The sequence below is a fragment of the Centruroides sculpturatus genome, unplaced genomic scaffold (assembly GCF_000671375.1).
Source record: "Centruroides sculpturatus isolate CEXI.00-Female unplaced genomic scaffold, Cexi_2.0 scaffold586, whole genome shotgun sequence".
Taxonomy (NCBI): Eukaryota; Metazoa; Arthropoda; class Arachnida; order Scorpiones; family Buthidae; genus Centruroides; species Centruroides sculpturatus.
The window spans coordinates 365,435-385,683 of record NW_019384796.1 but is presented as its reverse complement, the minus strand read 5'-3'; the positions used below and the strand labels follow the sequence as shown (position 1 = coordinate 385,683).

Genomic DNA, 20,249 nt, shown 5'->3' with positions numbered 1-20,249 from the left:
ATACACGAATATTCAGCTAATTCGTTTAAAACTTTAATTAAACTGGCCATAGCTTTTACTTCCTGACTGTTATATGTTAGACCGAAAGCGGATGGTTAATGAACGTACCCCTTTACTAGTGAATGTACAGTACAGTACTGTACATCTTCACTAAAGTAATCGGTGAATCTATACTACAGAGTTATCTATACACATTCACTAGTAAAAGCATACTTTCGTTGCTCGTCATTAGGGAGCAGTGTAGAATATGTATATTTATTCACAGCAACGTTGCAATGTTTGGCTACTTTGCGCCAAACTGGGCCACCTTTTTTGAGTCTGGTGTAAAAAAAACTCATTTGGTACATTTACTATTTTGGTATATTTACTACATAAAGCATTTTCTCCTATCAACTCTGCCAGAGGAGTTGGACACTTTTAGGAAATACTACCTACAAGCATTTGACAATGCTGAGCACAGCTGCAGTTTATATACTGAAGCTTACTACACTCAGATGATGTTTTTAAATTTTCTATATGCGTGATTTCCAATACTCTGCGTTTTAATCGTTTGAGCTATTCATATTCATAAATATTTCGAAAGACTGTTCTTACGATCTGTTTAAAAATGGTTCAGTTTAGTTTTGCTACAGTCTCGAAACTGAAGACAGTTTCTATTAACTAGGCACAAAAGACGGTGTTTTCCTACAACTTTTTACAAGATCTCAATTTTTGGGTTCTTTCAAAAAAATTGATCGCTGAATGCGAAGCTCCCTCAGACCACACTGTTATTTTAAGAACGATTGCAACTGCCCAATCTTGAGGTACAAGACAAGACTTTTTCAAATGATCTTGCACTTTGGGATGCCAGACTATGAAGTGTAAATGCGAGAAGAATAACACTTCTGTCATAACTCTTCATGTTGTTCCAATAAATGAAAAATCAAGCAAAGAGCTGCGTAACTTCCGCAGCTGTTATAAGATTTTATTTAAAAAATAACTTTTATGTTATTAATCGTAATAAATAAAATTGTATTTGACGCCATCTGTTATGAGATTTTATTATAAAAACTTTTTATGTTATTAATTATTATAAAATGGCACGAAGCTTAATTTTCAGGGTAGCAATGAAATTTATAAAAAAAAAATTTCAATGCTAATAACGAGTAAAATGGTTAATAAGTTCGACCCCTGTCGAAATACGACATGTGACAACCCCTATCTTCCCACCTCCTCGACTTTTAATCAACAAAATTTAATAGTATCAATGCATCCGTACACACAAACCACCATGCCAAATTTTGTTTCTTAATTAATCTTTACCCCCATCATGAGATATTAAACGAAACAAATTCCAATACACATGGAATTATTTTCCTCTTTTTTTACTCTTTTGGGTTTAGGGATCTCAAAACATGGAAACTTTACACATTATTAGCATTTACAATTTCTTTTTATTTATAAAACTCATCACTACCATCAAAATTAAGCCTGTCTGCTATTTTATAATAATAATTATAATATATAAAGTTTTTTTATAATTAAGTATCATACTAGATGGCACCATACACAATTTTATTTATTATAATTAATAATATAAAAGTTATTTTTTAAATAAAATTTCATAACAGCCAGGAAAGTTGTGCAATTCTATTGAATTTTCTTCCACTCGTTTTTTCTACCATTTTTTTCTTGAAATAGTTTGTTCTCAAAACAGTAAAATCTTTTTAGAAGTAGTTACAGTATTACATCGATATCGACTAAAATATAATTTAAATTCAAAATATTAAGTTGTTTTTTAAATAGTAATTCCAAATTAATCATTTAACTTATAGAATAAAAATGTTATTTCGATAATATTTACGGAATTTTCTTTCTGTTTTATAGATGATAAATGGAATGTATTCAGTTTTCTCAACCGTCATCCAACTGAGTGGCGTTCTTGGAAAGAAGAATTGTCGAAGTGGAAATAAAACAGTTCACTAAGTATCGAAAGAAAGCGTTCATCTTCTACACTATAGAAAGAATTTACAACATTTAAATTGTGTTATGTGTATACATAGATGTTTCTGCGTTGTAGTATATATTTAGATTGACGCGCATGTAATGTACAGTACACCACGCATCAAGTAACGTCAAAAAAACAAGGAACACTGGCACAAAGAACACCTTAACCGTAACTTAGCTGCATTTATGCAGACTCGAGAGGAGAGAGAAATACCAGAAAAAATTCAACCTGTGCAACTTTCGAGGACAGTTTCTCTCTTTCGCATAAACTGCATCGCGAGTAGAAATTCTGATACGAAAAGTTCTCTTTCGCTTGTCTTTTCCTAATTTCGCGTCTGTATAAACGCAACCTTATGCAAATTTAAAAAATTTGGATGTCGTGAAACTGTAAAAATGCTACTGTAAACACGTGAATAAATTATGAACAGTTAGAGAGTTAATGTGAAATGATGTTTGATCTTGGCGACTAGTAGTACTTCATTTTGACTTCAATTCAGATGTACTTCTATCAAGTACAGTACATCTGAATAGAAACATTTCAACGCAGTTTACAATCAGGCAAGACCGTACGCAAGAAAAGTACGATAAGGCTGCGAATGACAGCAGGCCAGGAATTTTAGTCGTTACCTATTATATGAGATAATTCTACTTTCGCACATATACGACTATACAAGTAATGATTGTGTATATTTCATTGAATATGTGACAAATAAAATTCCTGTAATATGTAGATATAGAAAGTGCGTGTTTTTGCGTAGGTATTTTCTTATAGCACGAGTTATTGTACAAATGAAATATTTGTTGTAGCATTAAAGATATCATGATGATGAATATTGGCACATTTGTGCGTGTCCTGAAATGCATGAATTTCGAATTTTAAATTTCTGTCTAGAGATCGTTGAACACCGGTGCATTAATCACGAATATTAATAAGTGTTTTCCAATATTATGAAATCTATGTTTTTTAATTAAACATGATATATGTATCCTTTAACGTGTGGTTTGAGTTTTTGATATTGCAAAACGTTGTAAATAAATCATCGTGTACAATTACAAAGCCCATGGCCGTAAAATGTCAGTGAGGTAACGCTAGGGTGTCACAAATTCTATCAAAATGACCAGCTCCCATCGAAATTCACGCTTAATAACACTATAAATTATAAAATCTGGTGTTTAATTTACAGTACATTTCAACGTTAAAGTGATAACAAATTTTTTTAAACCAGGAAGAATGATACTCTCTTATAAATTAATCCAAAACGGAATCAAGATTTACCATGAATACCTAGAGTAGAGGTATTCATGTATTTACGTGTATACATCAGGTGTATACGAATTTATTGAGTAGTTTTCATTTGGACATATCTCACGTACTCTCTTGTTAAAGATAAACGCAGCGCTGAATGATAATTATAAATGCGTTTTGCTTTATGATTAAAAGTCTGAGATGCATAACCTACTTCTCAGGCACTTAAATTGCCATAAATTAAATATAAATAACGGGATAAAATTTACATGTTACTTTTATGTTGAAGTTCTAATATTAATTCTTTCCATAGACAGACTATAGGTAAGTGTGTCTAATTTTTTGACATTTCAGTTTATTTTAAAACATGTTTTTTCCTTCCATACATTTAAAATTTTATTAGTAATATTTAATTTTTATAAATGGAAATAAAATTCTAAAAAAAAAAAAAAATTGTTATATACGAAGTAACTGGCAACACTGAATGATTATTTATTTTCCCATGCTGGAAATTGACAGATATTTGTAGGAGACGGTGATGCTTGAGATGTAAAAAACAAAAAAAAAAAAAAAAAAAAANAAAAAAAAAAAAAAAAAAAAAAAAAAAAAAAAAAAAAAAAAAAAAAAAAAAAAAAAAAAAAAAAAAAAAAAAAAAAAAAAAAAAAAAAAAAAAAAAAAAAAAAAAAAAAAAAAAAAAAAAAAAAAAAAAAAAAAAAAAAAAAAAAAAAAAAAAAAAAAAAAAAAAAAAAAAAAAAAAAAAAAAAAAAAAAAAAAAAAAAAAAAAAAAAAAAAAAAAAAAAAAAAAAAAAAAAAAAAAAAAAAAAAAAAAAAAAAAAAAAAAAAAAAAAAAAAAAAAAAAAAAAAAAAAAAAAAAAAAAAAAAAAAAAAAAAAAAAAAAAAAAAAAAAAAAAAAAAAAAAAAAAAAAAAAAAAAAAAAAAAAAAAAAAAAAAAAAAAAAAAAAAAAAAAAAAAAAAAAAAAAAAAAAAAAAAAAAAAAAAAAAAAAAAAAAAAAAAAAAAAAAAAAAAAAAAAAAAAAAAAAAAAAAAAAAAAAAAAAAAAAAAAAAAAAAAAAAAAAAAAAAAAAAAAAAAAAAAAAAAAAAAAAAAAAAAAAAAAAAAAAAAAAAAAAAAAAAAAAAAAAAAAAAAAAAAAAAAAAAAAAAAAAAAAAAAAAAAAAAAAAAAAAAAAAAAAAAAAAAAAAAAAAAAAAAAAAAAAAAAAAAAAAAAAAAAAAAAAAAAAAAAAAAAAAAAAAAAAAAAAAAAAAAAAAAAAAAAAAAAAAAAAAAAAAAAAAAAAAAAAAAAAAAAAAAAAAAAAAAAAAAAAAAAAAAAAAAAAAAAAAAAAAAAAAAAAAAAAAAAAAAAAAAAAAAAAAAAAAAAAAAAAAAAAAAAAAAAAAAAAAAAAAAAAAAAAAAAAAAAAAAAAAAAAAAAAAAAAAAAAAAAAAAAAAAAAAAAAAAAAAAAAAAAAAAAAAAAAAAAAAAAAAAAAAAAAAAAAAAAAAAAAAAAAAAAAAAAAAAAAAAAAAAAAAAAAAAAAAAAAAAAAAAAAAAAAAAAAAAAAAAAAAAAAAAAAAAAAAAAAAAAAAAAAAAAAAAAAAAAAAAAAAAAAAAAAAAAAAAAAAAAAAAAAAAAAAAAAAAAAAAAAAAAAAAAAAAAAAAAAAAAAAAAAAAAAAAAAAAAAAAAAAAAAAAAAAAAAAAAAAAAAAAAAAAAAAAAAAAAAAAAAAAAAAAAAAAAAAAAAAAAAAAAAAAAAAAAAAAAAAAAAAAAAAAAAAAAAAAAAAAAAAAAAAAAAAAAAAAAAAAAAAAAAAAAAAAAAAAAAAAAAAAAAAAAAAAAAAGATAAACATGACACATTGGTCGGTGTTTACGTTAAGAGGTTTAGTTGCCTTTCTGTCTTTTATGAACATCGGAACGGCAATAAGATGTTTCATCGACGATGGCTTCATGAGAACAAAATTTTTCCGAGGTTCAAATGCAAGCACTGACATGGATTTTCAAAAAGGCAAAACAAATAAATAAATAAAGTAATTTTAATGATTTCAAATTTTATGGATGATTAAATTTACTTCTTTTTTTTTCAGGTGGGTTGGGTTTGGATCGATTGTTTGGATTTTGGTCTATTGCAAATGCTGTTATTTATCTACATTCTGCAGTTTTTTTACAGCATAAACAGTATGTATTTTTAAATTATTAATTATTATAATTTTTATATACAATGCGTTTGTTTATTAGTATGTACACAAAGATATCAGATAATTAAATAAAACTTTTGACAATTCAAGCCATTGTAGGTACAGATGCGGCTCTGAATGATTTAGTTGGCTCCCAACTGTTGGCGCACTCAGGGGGGCCAAGGGGCCCTGGCATCCTCAAAGTAAAAGGAATAAAAAAAGCTGGTAAATTTTCCAAAAATGTTTTCCCAATTAAAATTTTTTTACTTATATTATGTGGTGTCTTCTATTTCTGTGTTACTTATTAATTACCAATCGTAAGGTGGTAATTTTATTTGATTCGCATTAGAAAATTTATTATTCATTTGACTTGCTGCCCTGAAGGTTAAATCTTGAGTGTGCCACTGGTTCCAACAACTGGATTCGGAGCTGCAATTTCACCCATTGTAGATGACAGAAATTAAAATTTACATTTTGTTTTAAGTCTTNATTTTTAAATTTTTGTTTGTAGAAAAGGGCTAGCAGAATTACAATTTAATAAAAAGTAAAACACATCTGGATACGAGTCCAATTTTCTTGCCATGTCTAATCACCAGGAACAACTATTTCCATTGCAGAGACAACCTTTCTTTAGAGGCTATGCCTCTGCACAAACATGTAAAACAGTTTAAAATGTCCACAGGTGACAATCCCAACACAATTAAAAATATAATATTTGTTTGTAGAAAAGGGCTGGCAGAATTACAATTTAATAAAACATAAAACACATCTGGATAGGTTGTGCCTTTTTTCTATGTTCAAAAACGGCTAAAACAAATTAATAATAAAATATTAATTTATAAGAAACAGGAATATTGCATTTGTACAGTACGTAATTAATTAAAGCACGTTTTAATACGAGTAAAATTATTTCTAATACGTTAAAGCCCTTTTCATGGTTTGAAACACTTAAAGAAATGACATTCAATAAACTATAAATATTATTTTTGTCAGCCCTTAAGCTCTGCATTGTTGTCGTGACTGAAGAACATAAAATAGGAATCTACACATATCTCAAATTTTTATGTGTTTGTATCTACTTAAGTATATTCATAGAGGAAAAACAAATTACATAACGGAGTATATAGGATAAGAAATAATTCGTAAATAATGTTATAAAAAAAGTTCACGATAGCGTACGTAGTAAAAAAATAGCGTGTAAGAAAAATATATTTTACAAATAATACAGTAATTAAGTATCAACTGTTCGATATAGATGATCGTGAGGCAATACGTATTTTCCTATAATTTTAGGTCAATAGTTAGTGGAAAATAGCGAGAAAACGTTGGCAATATGCTGGAACAGCTTATCCTTCTTCCACAAGACTTTGTAATTTTACTAGTTCTTATTGTCACCATAATTCAAGCTAGTTACTGCAAAGTGTTGTACAGTACATACTGCTATTTCTTGAACACTGCACTTTGAACTGCAGAATCATTTAGTTACATCGTAATTCAGTTGCTAACGTAGATTAACAACATTTAAACATTACCTTTGCGTCTGAGGAAGAACAGATCGAGTCAAAAACAAACTATATTCTGTTTTAAGGGTGGATGGAATTCAGGAATTGCTCAATGAGCCCATAATTTATTTATTGAAATGGACAGTGACGAAGAAGTTGCAATTCTCATTTGTTAATTTTAATTTAATTCAAAACCAAACCAAGTTCTTCACCTTTTTAAAGAAAGTATTTCGTATTATATGCAAGTAATTTTGACTAATAATGTTTACAAGACTAAAGAACAATGTATTCATTTTCAAATTTCTATGTTTATCTTTTTCTGGTTTACAATTCTTAAAATTTTAAGTGTTCTGTTCTTCTCTGTCACTAAATTCAAGAGAGATTTAGTTCAAATAAATTAAATTAAATGAACTGAAACAATGACAATACACAAGCAATAATGTGTTTATGTTAATAGAAACTTATAATTAAAATCTATTTTAAAATAATTATAAAATAACAGTTCAAAGTTCAAGTTCAAGTTTACCTGTATTTGGGATAAAACGAAAACTTATGTTGAAATAAATACCTTTATTATAAATACAGGTATTTTTCAAAATACTTTGTATTGGGGTATTTCATAAATAAATTGTGTATTTTAAAAATATTTTATAGACTTGATACCCAAATACTTAGCATTCGTCAATGAAGTCTGTAACGTATGCAGAACAAATACACTTTATTGACTTTAGGATATATTCAGTTTTTCTCTACTTACGTCACATAATTTAGTATCTTATATATATTTATTAATAAATTATTAAAATTAATTATGTATAGAGATTAAAGCTACGCCGAAATTATATTAATTAATACACTTTATACGGTTTGAAACAATTGAAGATAGTAATAAAGTTACATTCAATAAATTCCTATTATTATCCTAAGAAACCTCGAGGATTGCATTGCTTTCGTGACAAACATACATAAATATAGTATCCTGGATATACGTAATGATTATTTTCTTGTTGTATTTAGAACAATATGTTCAGAGATGAAGGCCCACAACCATTCAATATACTGCACTGTCTGATGTGCATTATTCCTATAGAAAATTAGGTAAGTTGTCAAAAAACCAGTTTAATTTAGATAATAGATTTTTATAATTTGAAGTTTCCTAAAACTCAGTAAGCTATTGTATTATAATAAGTAAAATCAACTATGGGAATTAATATACTCTGCAATATTATACGAAACTGTATTTGTTTTACTGAAAATTTGCATTTAAAATCGACTTTAATGTTATTAGAATTTACATTTTATCCCAAATTTTATTTATTTAATCGAAATTTTCGACAGGAATATTCGCGAATCAAGTCTACAAAAAGTACAGAATAAATACATTTTATTAATTTTACTCTATATTTAATTATGTGTGCACAGCATATAAATGTCTTCTATGCTGTATATTTTATTATTATTTGCAGTTATATGTTTAAATATTATTAATAATTATGAATTTAGCTCTATACAAACGTCCACGGAATTTTTTCCTCTTGTGTATGAGATTTTTGAGTTCAGGGGATCTCAAAACATGGAGATTTGGAAGAGGGTCAAATTTGACCAGACTCCAATACTTCCCGTGGGATATACATAAAACGAAAAGTAAAATGGAGAGCGATATACGTTATCATTTTTGTATTGTATTTAAGGGAAAGTATTGAAATATATAACATATTGTAGTGTTATTCGTATAGAAAATTATGCAAATTTACACAATCGCAAGTTTAATTTAGAAAATTGCGAAAGATTACAATAAGTTTTACTTTATGAGAATATACAATTAACAGTGGAAATATCAGAAATTTCAAAATAATAATTTATTATTGCTTTTCTAATTTATTTTACCTTATAGCATTGAACGATGAGAGAATACTTCAATGTAAACTGAGTCGAAGTACGAAGTCTTAAATATGATAGAAGTAGAATAAAATAAATGAATATTCTCTGAATTATTAACCTACTGTTTAGGTAAGTGAAACGTTAATTATTTTAAGGATAATTACAAAGAGTTTTTACTATAATATTTTATTTATAATGTAGAAGAACAATGGAGACATATAAAGAACATGCACGATTTCTATTTGGTTAATATTAAATCGATTCATTCAAATTTGGGTATGACCAGCTTTCATTTTAACGTGTAAACATTATAGAAGTGTCAGAATGTTATACATTCAATTGATGTTTATTATTATAAATCATTATAAACAATTTTGCGAATATTCATTTGAAAATTCACGTTTATCTTATCTCTGCGTAACATATTTCACGTTATTTATTTCTCATTATGAAATTTTTAGCGTAGCGAAAACAGTAGAAGCAGTTCAACTAACAGACTTACCTTTAAAACGCTTATAAACAGAAATACTTTTCGTGTACAGATGTAAGTAAACTAATTTAACTAAAAGTACAGTACACCATGCAAACTGAAGTAACTAAATCGCAGGACACGTATTGCATTCGCTATTTAATGACCCCAATAATATCAGTAAAATCAATTTTCGCACTGGATTTCATTTTGCCATGCAGTTCATGCAACATAGGGTACTCAATGAGCAAGAAGCGATCCCTCTTGTATAAGATTTACGCCTCTGTGATAGAAGTAATAATGTGGTTTTTGGCTTTATATTGTTTTATTATAATGTTCAAAGATGATATCATGTGTTCTGCTTTCTATGTTATGCGATTTCCCTCAAATCAGCTGAAAGCATTATTATCATTTATATCTCTGTTCATGGCCATGCAGCTGACTATAGTAAACAGAAGGAAATTCACAATTCATTGTAGAATCAGTAGTTATAAAGGAGAAATGGAATGGGTAAAACAAAAAGAAATATACTTGTTAACAATTTTCGGTGTGTTTTTTGTAGTTTGCGTTATAAGTTATTTATTTTCTATGACGGCATATTTTTCAATATACCGCGAGAACAGAGATGCATTCGAAGCTTTTGCCTGCTCATTTTTAACTCAATTATGGTGGTTTTATACATGCGGTCAGACATGTTTGATTCTTACTTGCTGTATGACTACATTTGTTATTATAAGAAACAGATTGGTCCAATTATCTTCTAAACTGGTCGATGCAAGGAAACATCATCTGTATCTGAATGAATTCATAGAAAATTTGATCGAGAGTCATTTTGAAATATGGCAATTTTTACAACATATCAGTGACAGGTGGAATGTATATTTTCCACTTGTTTACATTTATTTTATGTATGCCTCCAGTTTTCAATTGTATGCGATAATTTTTATCGATATGATTGAAGAAACTCGAATCGTTTTAACAATACTATGCGTAATTTACCTATTGGGATCAGTTTTGACAGCCTGGGCATTATCAAATTTCTTTTCTCAGGTATGTTTTTCCATTATTTCTAGTACGAAAAACAAATTTAGACTACAAATAAAAATTATCTTTTGAATTGATTTTCAGTTCTATGACAATTTCATTTCTATTGGAAGATTTTCGGATGCAAATTTAAGTACGGAATATAAGTATAAAGTACGTGTTTTTCCTCGTTTGCGAAAAGTTGTGTTTATAAATTATTATAGACGAAGATATATTTATGCATTTTCTGTTTACAGATAATCGATTTTATGAAGAGATTCGAAGGAAGAGCTATAGGAATATCGATTGGAGGATTTTTCGTAATTAAAAGAGACTTTGTCGTAAGGGTGAGTAAAGTTAAGTAAAACAGCTTATATCACATTATTTTTTCGCAGTTTTTACGTATTGATGAATATTATATATTAAATACACGAATATTCAGCTAATTCGTTTAAAACTTTAATTAAACTGGTCATAGCTTTTACTTCCTGACTGTTATATGTTAGACCGAAAGCGGATGGTTAATGAACGTACCCCTTTACTAGTGAATGTACAGTACAGTACTGTACATCTTCACTAAAGTAATCGGTGAATCTATACTACAGAGTTATCTATACACATTCACTAGTAAAAGCATACTTTCGTTGCTCGTCATTAGGGAGCAGTGTAGAATATGTATATTTATTCACAGCAACGTTGCAATGTTTGGCTACTTTGCGCCAAACTGGGCCACCTTTTTTGAGTCTGGTGTAAAAAAAACTCATTTGGTACATTTACTATTTTGGTATATTTACTACATAAAGCATTTTCTCCTATCAACTCTGCCAGAGGAGTTGGACACTTTTAGGAAATACTACCTACAAGCATTTGACAATGCTGAGCACAGCTGCAGTTTATATACTGAAGCTTACTACACTCAGATGATGTTTTTAAATTTTCTATATGCGTGATTTCCAATACTCTGCGTTTTAATCGTTTGAGCTATTCATATTCATAAATATTTCGAAAGACTGTTCTTACGATCTGTTTAAAAATGGTTCAGTTTAGTTTTGCTACAGTCTCGAAACTGAAGACAGTTTCTATTAACTAGGCACAAAAGACGGTGTTTTCCTACAACTTTTTACAAGATCTCAATTTTTGGGTTCTTTCAAAAAAATTGATCGCTGAATGCGAAGCTCCCTCAGACCACACTGTTATTTTAAGAACGATTGCAACTGCCCAATCTTGAGGTACAGGACAAGACTTTTTCAAATGATCTTGCACTTTGGGATGCCAGACTATGAAGTGTAAATGCGAGAAGAATAACACTTCTGTCATAACTCTTCATGTTGTTCCAATAAATGAAAAATCAAGCAAAGAGCTGCGTAACTTCCGCAGCTGTTATAAGATTTTATTTAAAAAATAACTTTTATGTTATTAATCGTAATAAATAAAATTGTATTTGACGCCATCTGTTATGAGATTTTATTATAAAAACTTTTTATGTTATTAATTATTATAAAATGGCACGAAGCTTAATTTTCAGGGTAGCAATGAAATTTATAAAAAAAAAATTTCAATGCTAATAACGAGTAAAATGGTTAATAAGTTCGACCCCTGTCGAAATACGACATGTGACAACCCCTATCTTCCCACCTCCTCGACTTTTAATCAACAAAATTTAATAGTATCAATGCATCCGTACACACAAACCACCATGCCAAATTTTGTTTCTTAATTAATCTTTACCCCCATCATGAGATATTAAACGAAACAAATTCCAATACACATGGAATTATTTTCCTCTTTTTTTACTCTTTTGGGTTTAGGGATCTCAAAACATGGAAACTTTACACATTATTAGCATTTACAATTTCTTTTTATTTATAAAACTCATCACTACCATCAAAATTAAGCCTGTCTGCTATTTTATAATAATAATTATAATATATAAAGTTTTTTTATAATTAAGTATCATACTAGATGGCACCATACACAATTTTATTTATTATAATTAATAATATAAAAGTTATTTTTTAAATAAAATTTCATAACAGCCAGGAAAGTTGTGCAATTCTATTGAATTTTCTTCCACTCGTTTTTTCTACCATTTTTTTCTTGAAATAGTTTGTTCTCAAAACAGTAAAATCTTTTTAGAAGTAGTTACAGTATTACATCGATATCGACTAAAATATAATTTAAATTCAAAATATTAAGTTGTTTTTTAAATAGTAATTCCAAATTAATCATTTAACTTATAGAATAAAAATGTTATTTCGATAATATTTACGGAATTTTCTTTCTGTTTTATAGATGATAAATGGAATGTATTCAGTTTTCTCAACCGTCATCCAACTGAGTGGCGTTCTTGGAAAGAAGAATTGTCGAAGTGGAAATAAAACAGTTCACTAAGTATCGAAAGAAAGCGTTCATCTTCTACACTATAGAAAGAATTTACAACATTTAAATTGTGTTATGTGTATACATAGATGTTTCTGCGTTGTAGTATATATTTAGATTGACGCGCATGTAATGTACAGTACACCACGCATCAAGTAACGTCAAAAAAACAAGGAACACTGGCACAAAGAACACCTTAACCGTAACTTAGCTGCATTTATGCAGACTCGAGAGGAGAGAGAAATACCAGAAAAAATTCAACCTGTGCAACTTTCGAGGACAGTTTCTCTCTTTCGCATAAACTGCATCGCGAGTAGAAATTCTGATACGAAAAGTTCTCTTTCGCTTGTCTTTTCCTAATTTCGCGTCTGTATAAACGCAACCTTATGCAAATTTAAAAAATTTGGATGTCGTGAAACTGTAAAAATGCTACTGTAAACACGTGAATAAATTATGAACAGTTAGAGAGTTAATGTGAAATGATGTTTGATCTTGGCGACTAGTAGTACTTCATTTTGACTTCAATTCAGATGTACTTCTATCAAGTACAGTACATCTGAATAGAAACATTTCAACGCAGTTTACAATCAGGCAAGACCGTACGCAAGAAAAGTACGATAAGGCTGCGAATGACAGCAGGCCAGGAATTTTAGTCGTTACCTATTATATGAGATAATTCTACTTTCGCACATATACGACTATACAAGTAATGATTGTGTATATTTCATTGAATATGTGACAAATAAAATTCCTGTAATATGTAGATATAGAAAGTGCGTGTTTTTGCGTAGGTATTTTCTTATAGCACGAGTTATTGTACAAATGAAATATTTGTTGTAGCATTAAAGATATCATGATGATGAATATTGGCACATTTGTGCGTGTCCTGAAATGCATGAATTTCGAATTTTAAATTTCTGTCTAGAGATCGTTGAACACCGGTGCATTAATCACGAATATTAATAAGTGTTTTCCAATATTATGAAATCTATGTTTTTTAATTAAACATGATATATGTATCCTTTAACGTGTGGTTTGAGTTTTTGATATTGCAAAACGTTGTAAATAAATCATCGTGTACAATTACAAAGCCCATGGCCGTAAAATGTCAGTGAGGTAACGCTAGGGTGTCACAAATTCTATCAAAATGACCAGCTCCCATCGAAATTCACGCTTAATAACACTATAAATTATAAAATCTGGTGTTTAATTTACAGTACATTTCAACGTTAAAGTGATAACAAATTTTTTTAAACCAGGAAGAATGATACTCTCTTATAAATTAATCCAAAACGGAATCAAGATTTACCATGAATACCTAGAGTAGAGGTATTCATGTATTTACGTGTATACATCAGGTGTATACGAATTTATTGAGTAGTTTTCATTTGGACATATCTCACGTACTCTCTTGTTAAAGATAAACGCAGCGCTGAATGATAATTATAAATGCGTTTTGCTTTATGATTAAAAGTCTGAGATGCATAACCTACTTCTCAGGCACTTAAATTGCCATAAATTAAATATAAATAACGGGATAAAATTTACATGTTACTTTTATGTTGAAGTTCTAATATTAATTCTTTCCATAGACAGACTATAGGTAAGTGTGTCTAATTTTTTGACATTTCAGTTTATTTTAAAACATGTTTTTTCCTTCCATACATTTAAAATTTTATTAGTAATATTTAATTTTTATAAATGGAAATAAAATTCTAAAAAAAAAAAAAAATTGTTATATACGAAGTAACTGGCAACACTGAATGATTATTTATTTTCCCATGCTGGAAATTGACAGATATTTGTAGGAGACGGTGATGCTTGAGATGTAAAAAACAAAAAAAAAAAAAAAAAAAAATTTGGACACTTAAATATAGCATTTCTTACACTCGTAACAGGAAATTTATACACTCGTAAAAGCGGGGAGGGAGTAAAGGAAATGGTTTATTTTTAACAAATACGGCCGAAATTAATGGAATTTTCGTAATCCACAAGTAATTTATTATGCAATAAAAAAAACTTGAAATACGGCAAACATTTACATAACCGAACTCGATAAGCCAGTTTGAATAAAATTAACTTGTAAATGCATAAATTAGACCCGTTATTTGCCTTCTAACCAGCCAAATTCCTCTCATTTATTGATTTAAATTAATCATCCGGGTTAAGCAAAGATCGTTATCCTTAATAACTGTCAAAATATTAAATATTTACCGATTTTATTATACAGATTTTGCAATTTTNATATCGGATAATTAAATAAAACTTTTGACAATTCAAGCCATTGTAGGTACAGATGCGGCTCTGAATGATTTAGTTGGCTCCCAACTGTTGGCGCACTCAGGGGGGCCAAGGGGCCCTGGCATCCTCAAAGTAAAAGGAATAAAAAAAGCTGGTAAATTTTCCAAAAATGTTTTCCCAATTAAAATTTTTTTACTTATATTATGTGGTGTCTTCTATTTCTGTGTTACTTATTAATTACCAATCGTAAGGTGGTAATTTTATTTGATTCGCATTAGAAAATTTATTATTCATTTGACTTGCTGCCCTGAAGGTTAAATCTTGAGTGTGCCACTGGTTCCAACAACTGGATTCGGAGCTGCAATTTCACCCATTGTAGATGACAGAAATTAAAATTTACATTTTGTTTTAAGTCTTTAAAATTTATAAATATTTTATTTCTTACATTATTTTTCAATAACTTACTTCTTACTAAAAAAAGTGAGAGAGTGTTAAGCGATAACCTTATTAAAATTATATAATTGAATATATACAAAATTTATATAATTAAAAAAATTTATATATATGTTTTTTTTATAAGTTTTCTCTGTTAGAATCCTTCATTTGTATCTGTCAGAAAATATTTTATATAAATTATTCTTATTGTAATATTTACTGCAATTATAATAATTTGAAGGGAAATTTTTTGTTTAGTACATGTTATTTTCAGTAGTATTTATACCATATTTCCAAAAGCATTTATTGCAACTGGTATATCAAAAATTAATACTTCTTATACTTAAAATTAATACTGTCTTTGTCATTTCAAAAATTAATAGCAAAATCATAACTAATTAGTTAGATTTTTGTCATTATTTCATCAGATTGTTTAGATATTTGTACTAAATATGAACAAAACAATATAAAAAAAGAAATAGAAGAAACTAAATTGTCTTCATTTTCATCATATTCAATCACCAGGAACAAAAATAGTCTTCCTTTGAAGAGATAACCTCATTAGAAGCATAGGCTTTAATAAAATAAAGATATATACATAATTAAAATTATGTTCATATTTTTAAAGTTTTTTGGCTTATCATCAGTGAACTTTTTAAATGTTTTAAATAATTTTGCAAATGTATAGTCCCTAATAAAATGTAATCTCTGTGAAGGAAGATTGCTTTTGTTCCTGGTGATTGGATGTGATGGAAATGAAGATGTCTTAGTTTCTATTTTTTTTATATTGTGAATGTACCATCTGTCATTTTAATTGAAAATATGAATAAAACATTTTATTGTGATGATATACAGTATAATAAAATATGTAATCAAAAATAAAATGTAAATTAGATATTATAAAATAATACAACTGCTTCTAGAATACTTCCTTATGCACTTGATTTAAGGTTGTAAATATATTTCTTTAAAACAAAGAAATTTTACAATTAATCTACTTTCTTCAATGAAATACTAATTTAATTCATTAAAATTCTATTTTTTGTATATTAAAAATAATTAGCAGAAAGAATATGCCTTTGAAATTCCTGCAAATCAGATTTATTCAAACAAATGTTTTTAGCCATAATTTAAAGGTCTTCCTCAGGTTCTTAATAGAACATCAATACATAAAAATATGAAAATAATAATAATTTCAAATTACAAAATGTTAATATAATTTAAAACCATTAAAATATACAAATATATATAAAATTTTAATATAATAATTAAAAAATAAATATTAAACATTTTATCATTGTTATTTAAAAGATGGAACAACCAGGCTACATGGGACAATGTATTCACTAACATCAGGATTTATTAGACAACTCCAAATCAATGTAATGTTTAAAATATTATCTTCCTTACAAATTTACATCACATTTGGAGCCTCCAATAAATCTGGCATTTGTGAATCATTGTTATTTTAAACTCATGTAGATTAAATATTTATAAAATTTGATATTGATTTTTATTGCAAAATTTGTTGACAGAATTACTAAAATTACCATATTTTTTGTATTACTTATCAGTGAACATGTGCATGCTATTAATTCTTAGGCATTTGTGTCCTTATTATACAATTTTATTATTTAAATGTCTACTAGGACAGATCATATTATTAGGATTTATTATACCAGTGTCCAAGTCCTGCAAAATGAGGAAATGTATCCAGAATAAAGGTATAACCAGACTTGGACAAAAGGTATAATATTTGGACACTGGTATAATAAGTCCTAATAATATGATCTGTTCTAGTAGACACTTAAATAATAAAAATGTGCATGCTATGTTTAATTATCTCATTATAACTTCACTGTCTGAATAAATTATATAGCAGAATAGTCTTGCATAATCTGAAGTATTCAGATGCTATAAATGATCACTGGTATGCCAACATTTCGTCAGTTCATATGCAAAATCTATAATGCACTAACTAACGTTTATGTTATATGAAAATATTAATAAATGTATATTATATTAGCAAAGATGCACATGGTTCATAATTACATTTATTTTATACTTACAAATATAACTTATACTTTGTTCTTATTTCAGAATTTTATCTCTGACAGTATGTTCCTTAGTGGTTTATTTAGCTTATTTTCTAGTCGAAGCTTACATTTATAAAACTTTGGCAATAAATGGTGCTGCATTATTTCCTGTAACAGTTAGTGGTATGTATGAAACAATAATTTCTATAAAATGCTTATTTTAATTTAATTTGTAATTTATATTGTTTAACTTAAGTTAATTTGAAATATTTAAATTAATATCATTGTTATAGTTATTATTTTGATATACACTATCCTATTATTGATATCCAGTTATTCACTGGTTTATAAGTAATCTTTTCTTATTGAAAAACAAGTAGCAGAGTAAAACTTTTTCTCTACATTGTAGTCTCTAATTTTTTTTGAAATTTTCACATTGTGTTTTTGTATTTTATTAATCATTTCCTTAGTCATTCTTCAAAATAGTAACCATTTTAACTGTGTTTTGGAAATCATTTTTTGTTTTTTATTTTGATGTTCATTTTATCCTAAGGACTACTTTAAAAGTCTGGGTTGTAAATTGACTATTTACTTTTTGGACATTTCAAATTTCCAATGCAGTCTGTTACAACATAATTTATAAGATATGGTGTTTAGTTCTGTTGATAATGGTATAGGCCATTTTCAAAAATATCAATCAAGAAAATGTTCTGAATTGTTTTAAAGTTTTCTGCTTCTGAAATTTATCTTGAAAAAACTATAATGAGAAGATAATTAAATCTTGTGGATAATAAAGAAATTAAATAACATCTTGAAGTATTGAATTTAAGAATAATTTATATTCACGTGCTAAAACAGTGTTAAAATTATCAGATTATAAATATTTGATTTAATTTTAGAATCGTAATTAATTTTTAACTAACATTACAATGTTCTTTCTTCTAAGTAACATGGTGTGTTTTCAGAGACTGCTTAGTTTAATTTGTATTTAAAATTGTAACATTTGAATTAAGAGGATTTATTCAATTTGAAAGAGAAGAATATACATTAGTACTACAAAATAAGATTAATTTTTGAGCACCTTTGAACTCCAATAAAGTAATTTATTTCTGAAACTAACATTTTCAACTGTTAAATTAATTAAAGTATCTATAACTGTGAGGCAGATAAGCCCTTACTATTATCTGCCTCACAGTTATAGATTTTTAAATTAATTTAATTATACTTAGGGCTAAAAGCAATTTCTGTAATTTTCAACTGTGTTTAACAACAATCATAAGGTTAATTTGATTGATTCGAACATTAGACTCAAAATGGAAAATTTAAATTTGCATAAATATTAAAAAAATGATTGGTGATGGTATGTATTACATTACAAATGGAATTTATAAAGTGCTTGACAATAAACATTTAATTAAAATACCCTGTTAATGTGCTGCCAGGGGTAGAATGTCTACACATGGAGATTATGATTGTCCTAAGATTGAGATTCTTCATAGTCAGATTTTCAGGCATTGAAGATTGTTTCCAGATTCTTATAATTGATTGCTTTGGACTTTAATGAGGCCTTATAAGTTTCTAATTTTTTAGATGTTTCAATTTGATAAGGTCCTACTTTGGTATTAGCTTGATGTTTTTAGTGGCAGAAGCAGCTAAGGCCATGATGTCTTCCAATTGCTTATAAATGCACAGTTCTTAATACTCACTGTGAGGGATTGCATAGTTGCTCCAATATGTACTAATTCTTTGTTAAATCTATTATTTGTGATGGGGATGCACTCCAAGGAGGCATTTCCTATCTGGGGATACTAGGCATTTCTCAGTAGACTGTATACTGTTCTATTCCTTCTATACACAGTTTATACCTAAAATTTTATATCTTTGGCATAACCTTTTATATCTTTGGAATAACATAAAAATTTCTTATGAAGAATTTTTTGTTATTTTAACTTATACGAGCAGTGGTGATATTCGAAATAATTGACAAAGGGATCGCTAACAGAAAATTTTTCCTTAAACACCTTAAACCCCAAGCCCGAGATATCTCGGGCAAGTTACATAGCATTACATAAAACTCGGGCGTTTGGACCCACTAAAAGTTTTTGGTTTTTTGTATTTTTGGAATGTTTTTTAAGTCTCCAAATTTTTTCAAAAATTTTTTCCCGCGCGAAAAAATTTATCACGATTTTAATTTACCTTTAATGACGCACGATTTACGCTTAATTGCTTTTTAATTGTTTTTTAAATGGAGTTTGATATCAAATTTCATTCATCGTTCTAAAGTTGTAGTGCACAAATTTTCCTTCGGTAAGTTATTTAAAGCTAGTTTCTGATGTCAAAAACGACCTCCGATAGTTTTTAAATTTTTTTAATTAATAGATTTTATTATATATAAGTTTAATTAAGTCGGGGGGTCAGAAATCGCAATAAAATTTTTAATTTTTTAAAAATATACGACCAGCTAGTATTTACCCTACTATAAACCCATAGCCTCCCGAGACTTCTATGAGAACGTCCCGGGAAATCCAACTCCAGCTATGATCAAGGTCATCCAGCTGTTTAAACAATGACACATCAGCGTCAGATTTCACAGAAAGACAAGACAAAGGAAAATAAAATCTGAAGCTTTTTCTTCAGAATTAACGCATTTTTTTCGTTTTTTCAGTTTTAAGTATTTTTTATGTTTAATTACATTAATATCAAAAATTGCTAGAGTTCCAAGGAGTTAACTGCTTTCCCTATGACTTTTTCTCAAGAAAAAACTTTTCTAAATTTTATCATTAGGTATTATTATAATAATAGACAGATGTCATCGTTTCTCGAAATACAATGTCTTTTTTATTTCGCTGTCGATAGCCCGACACGTGTTCCGCAGCCATTT

General features: G+C 27.1%; 1 protein-coding gene across 1 annotated transcript; it reads left to right on the top strand.

Annotated features, from left to right (window-relative positions):
• The first annotated feature begins 3,730 nt into the window (after positions 1-3,730).
• LOC111629399 lies at positions 3,731-17,719 on the top strand. Its single transcript, XM_023373294.1, has 5 exons — positions 3,731-3,783; positions 5,061-5,233; positions 5,313-5,403; positions 17,433-17,555; positions 17,662-17,719. Exons 2-5 carry the CDS (start codon positions 5,077-5,079, stop codon positions 17,717-17,719), a joined length of 429 nt encoding a protein of 142 aa, XP_023229062.1. The 5' UTR covers positions 3,731-3,783; positions 5,061-5,076.
• Positions 17,720-20,249: the final 2,530 nt, after the last annotated feature.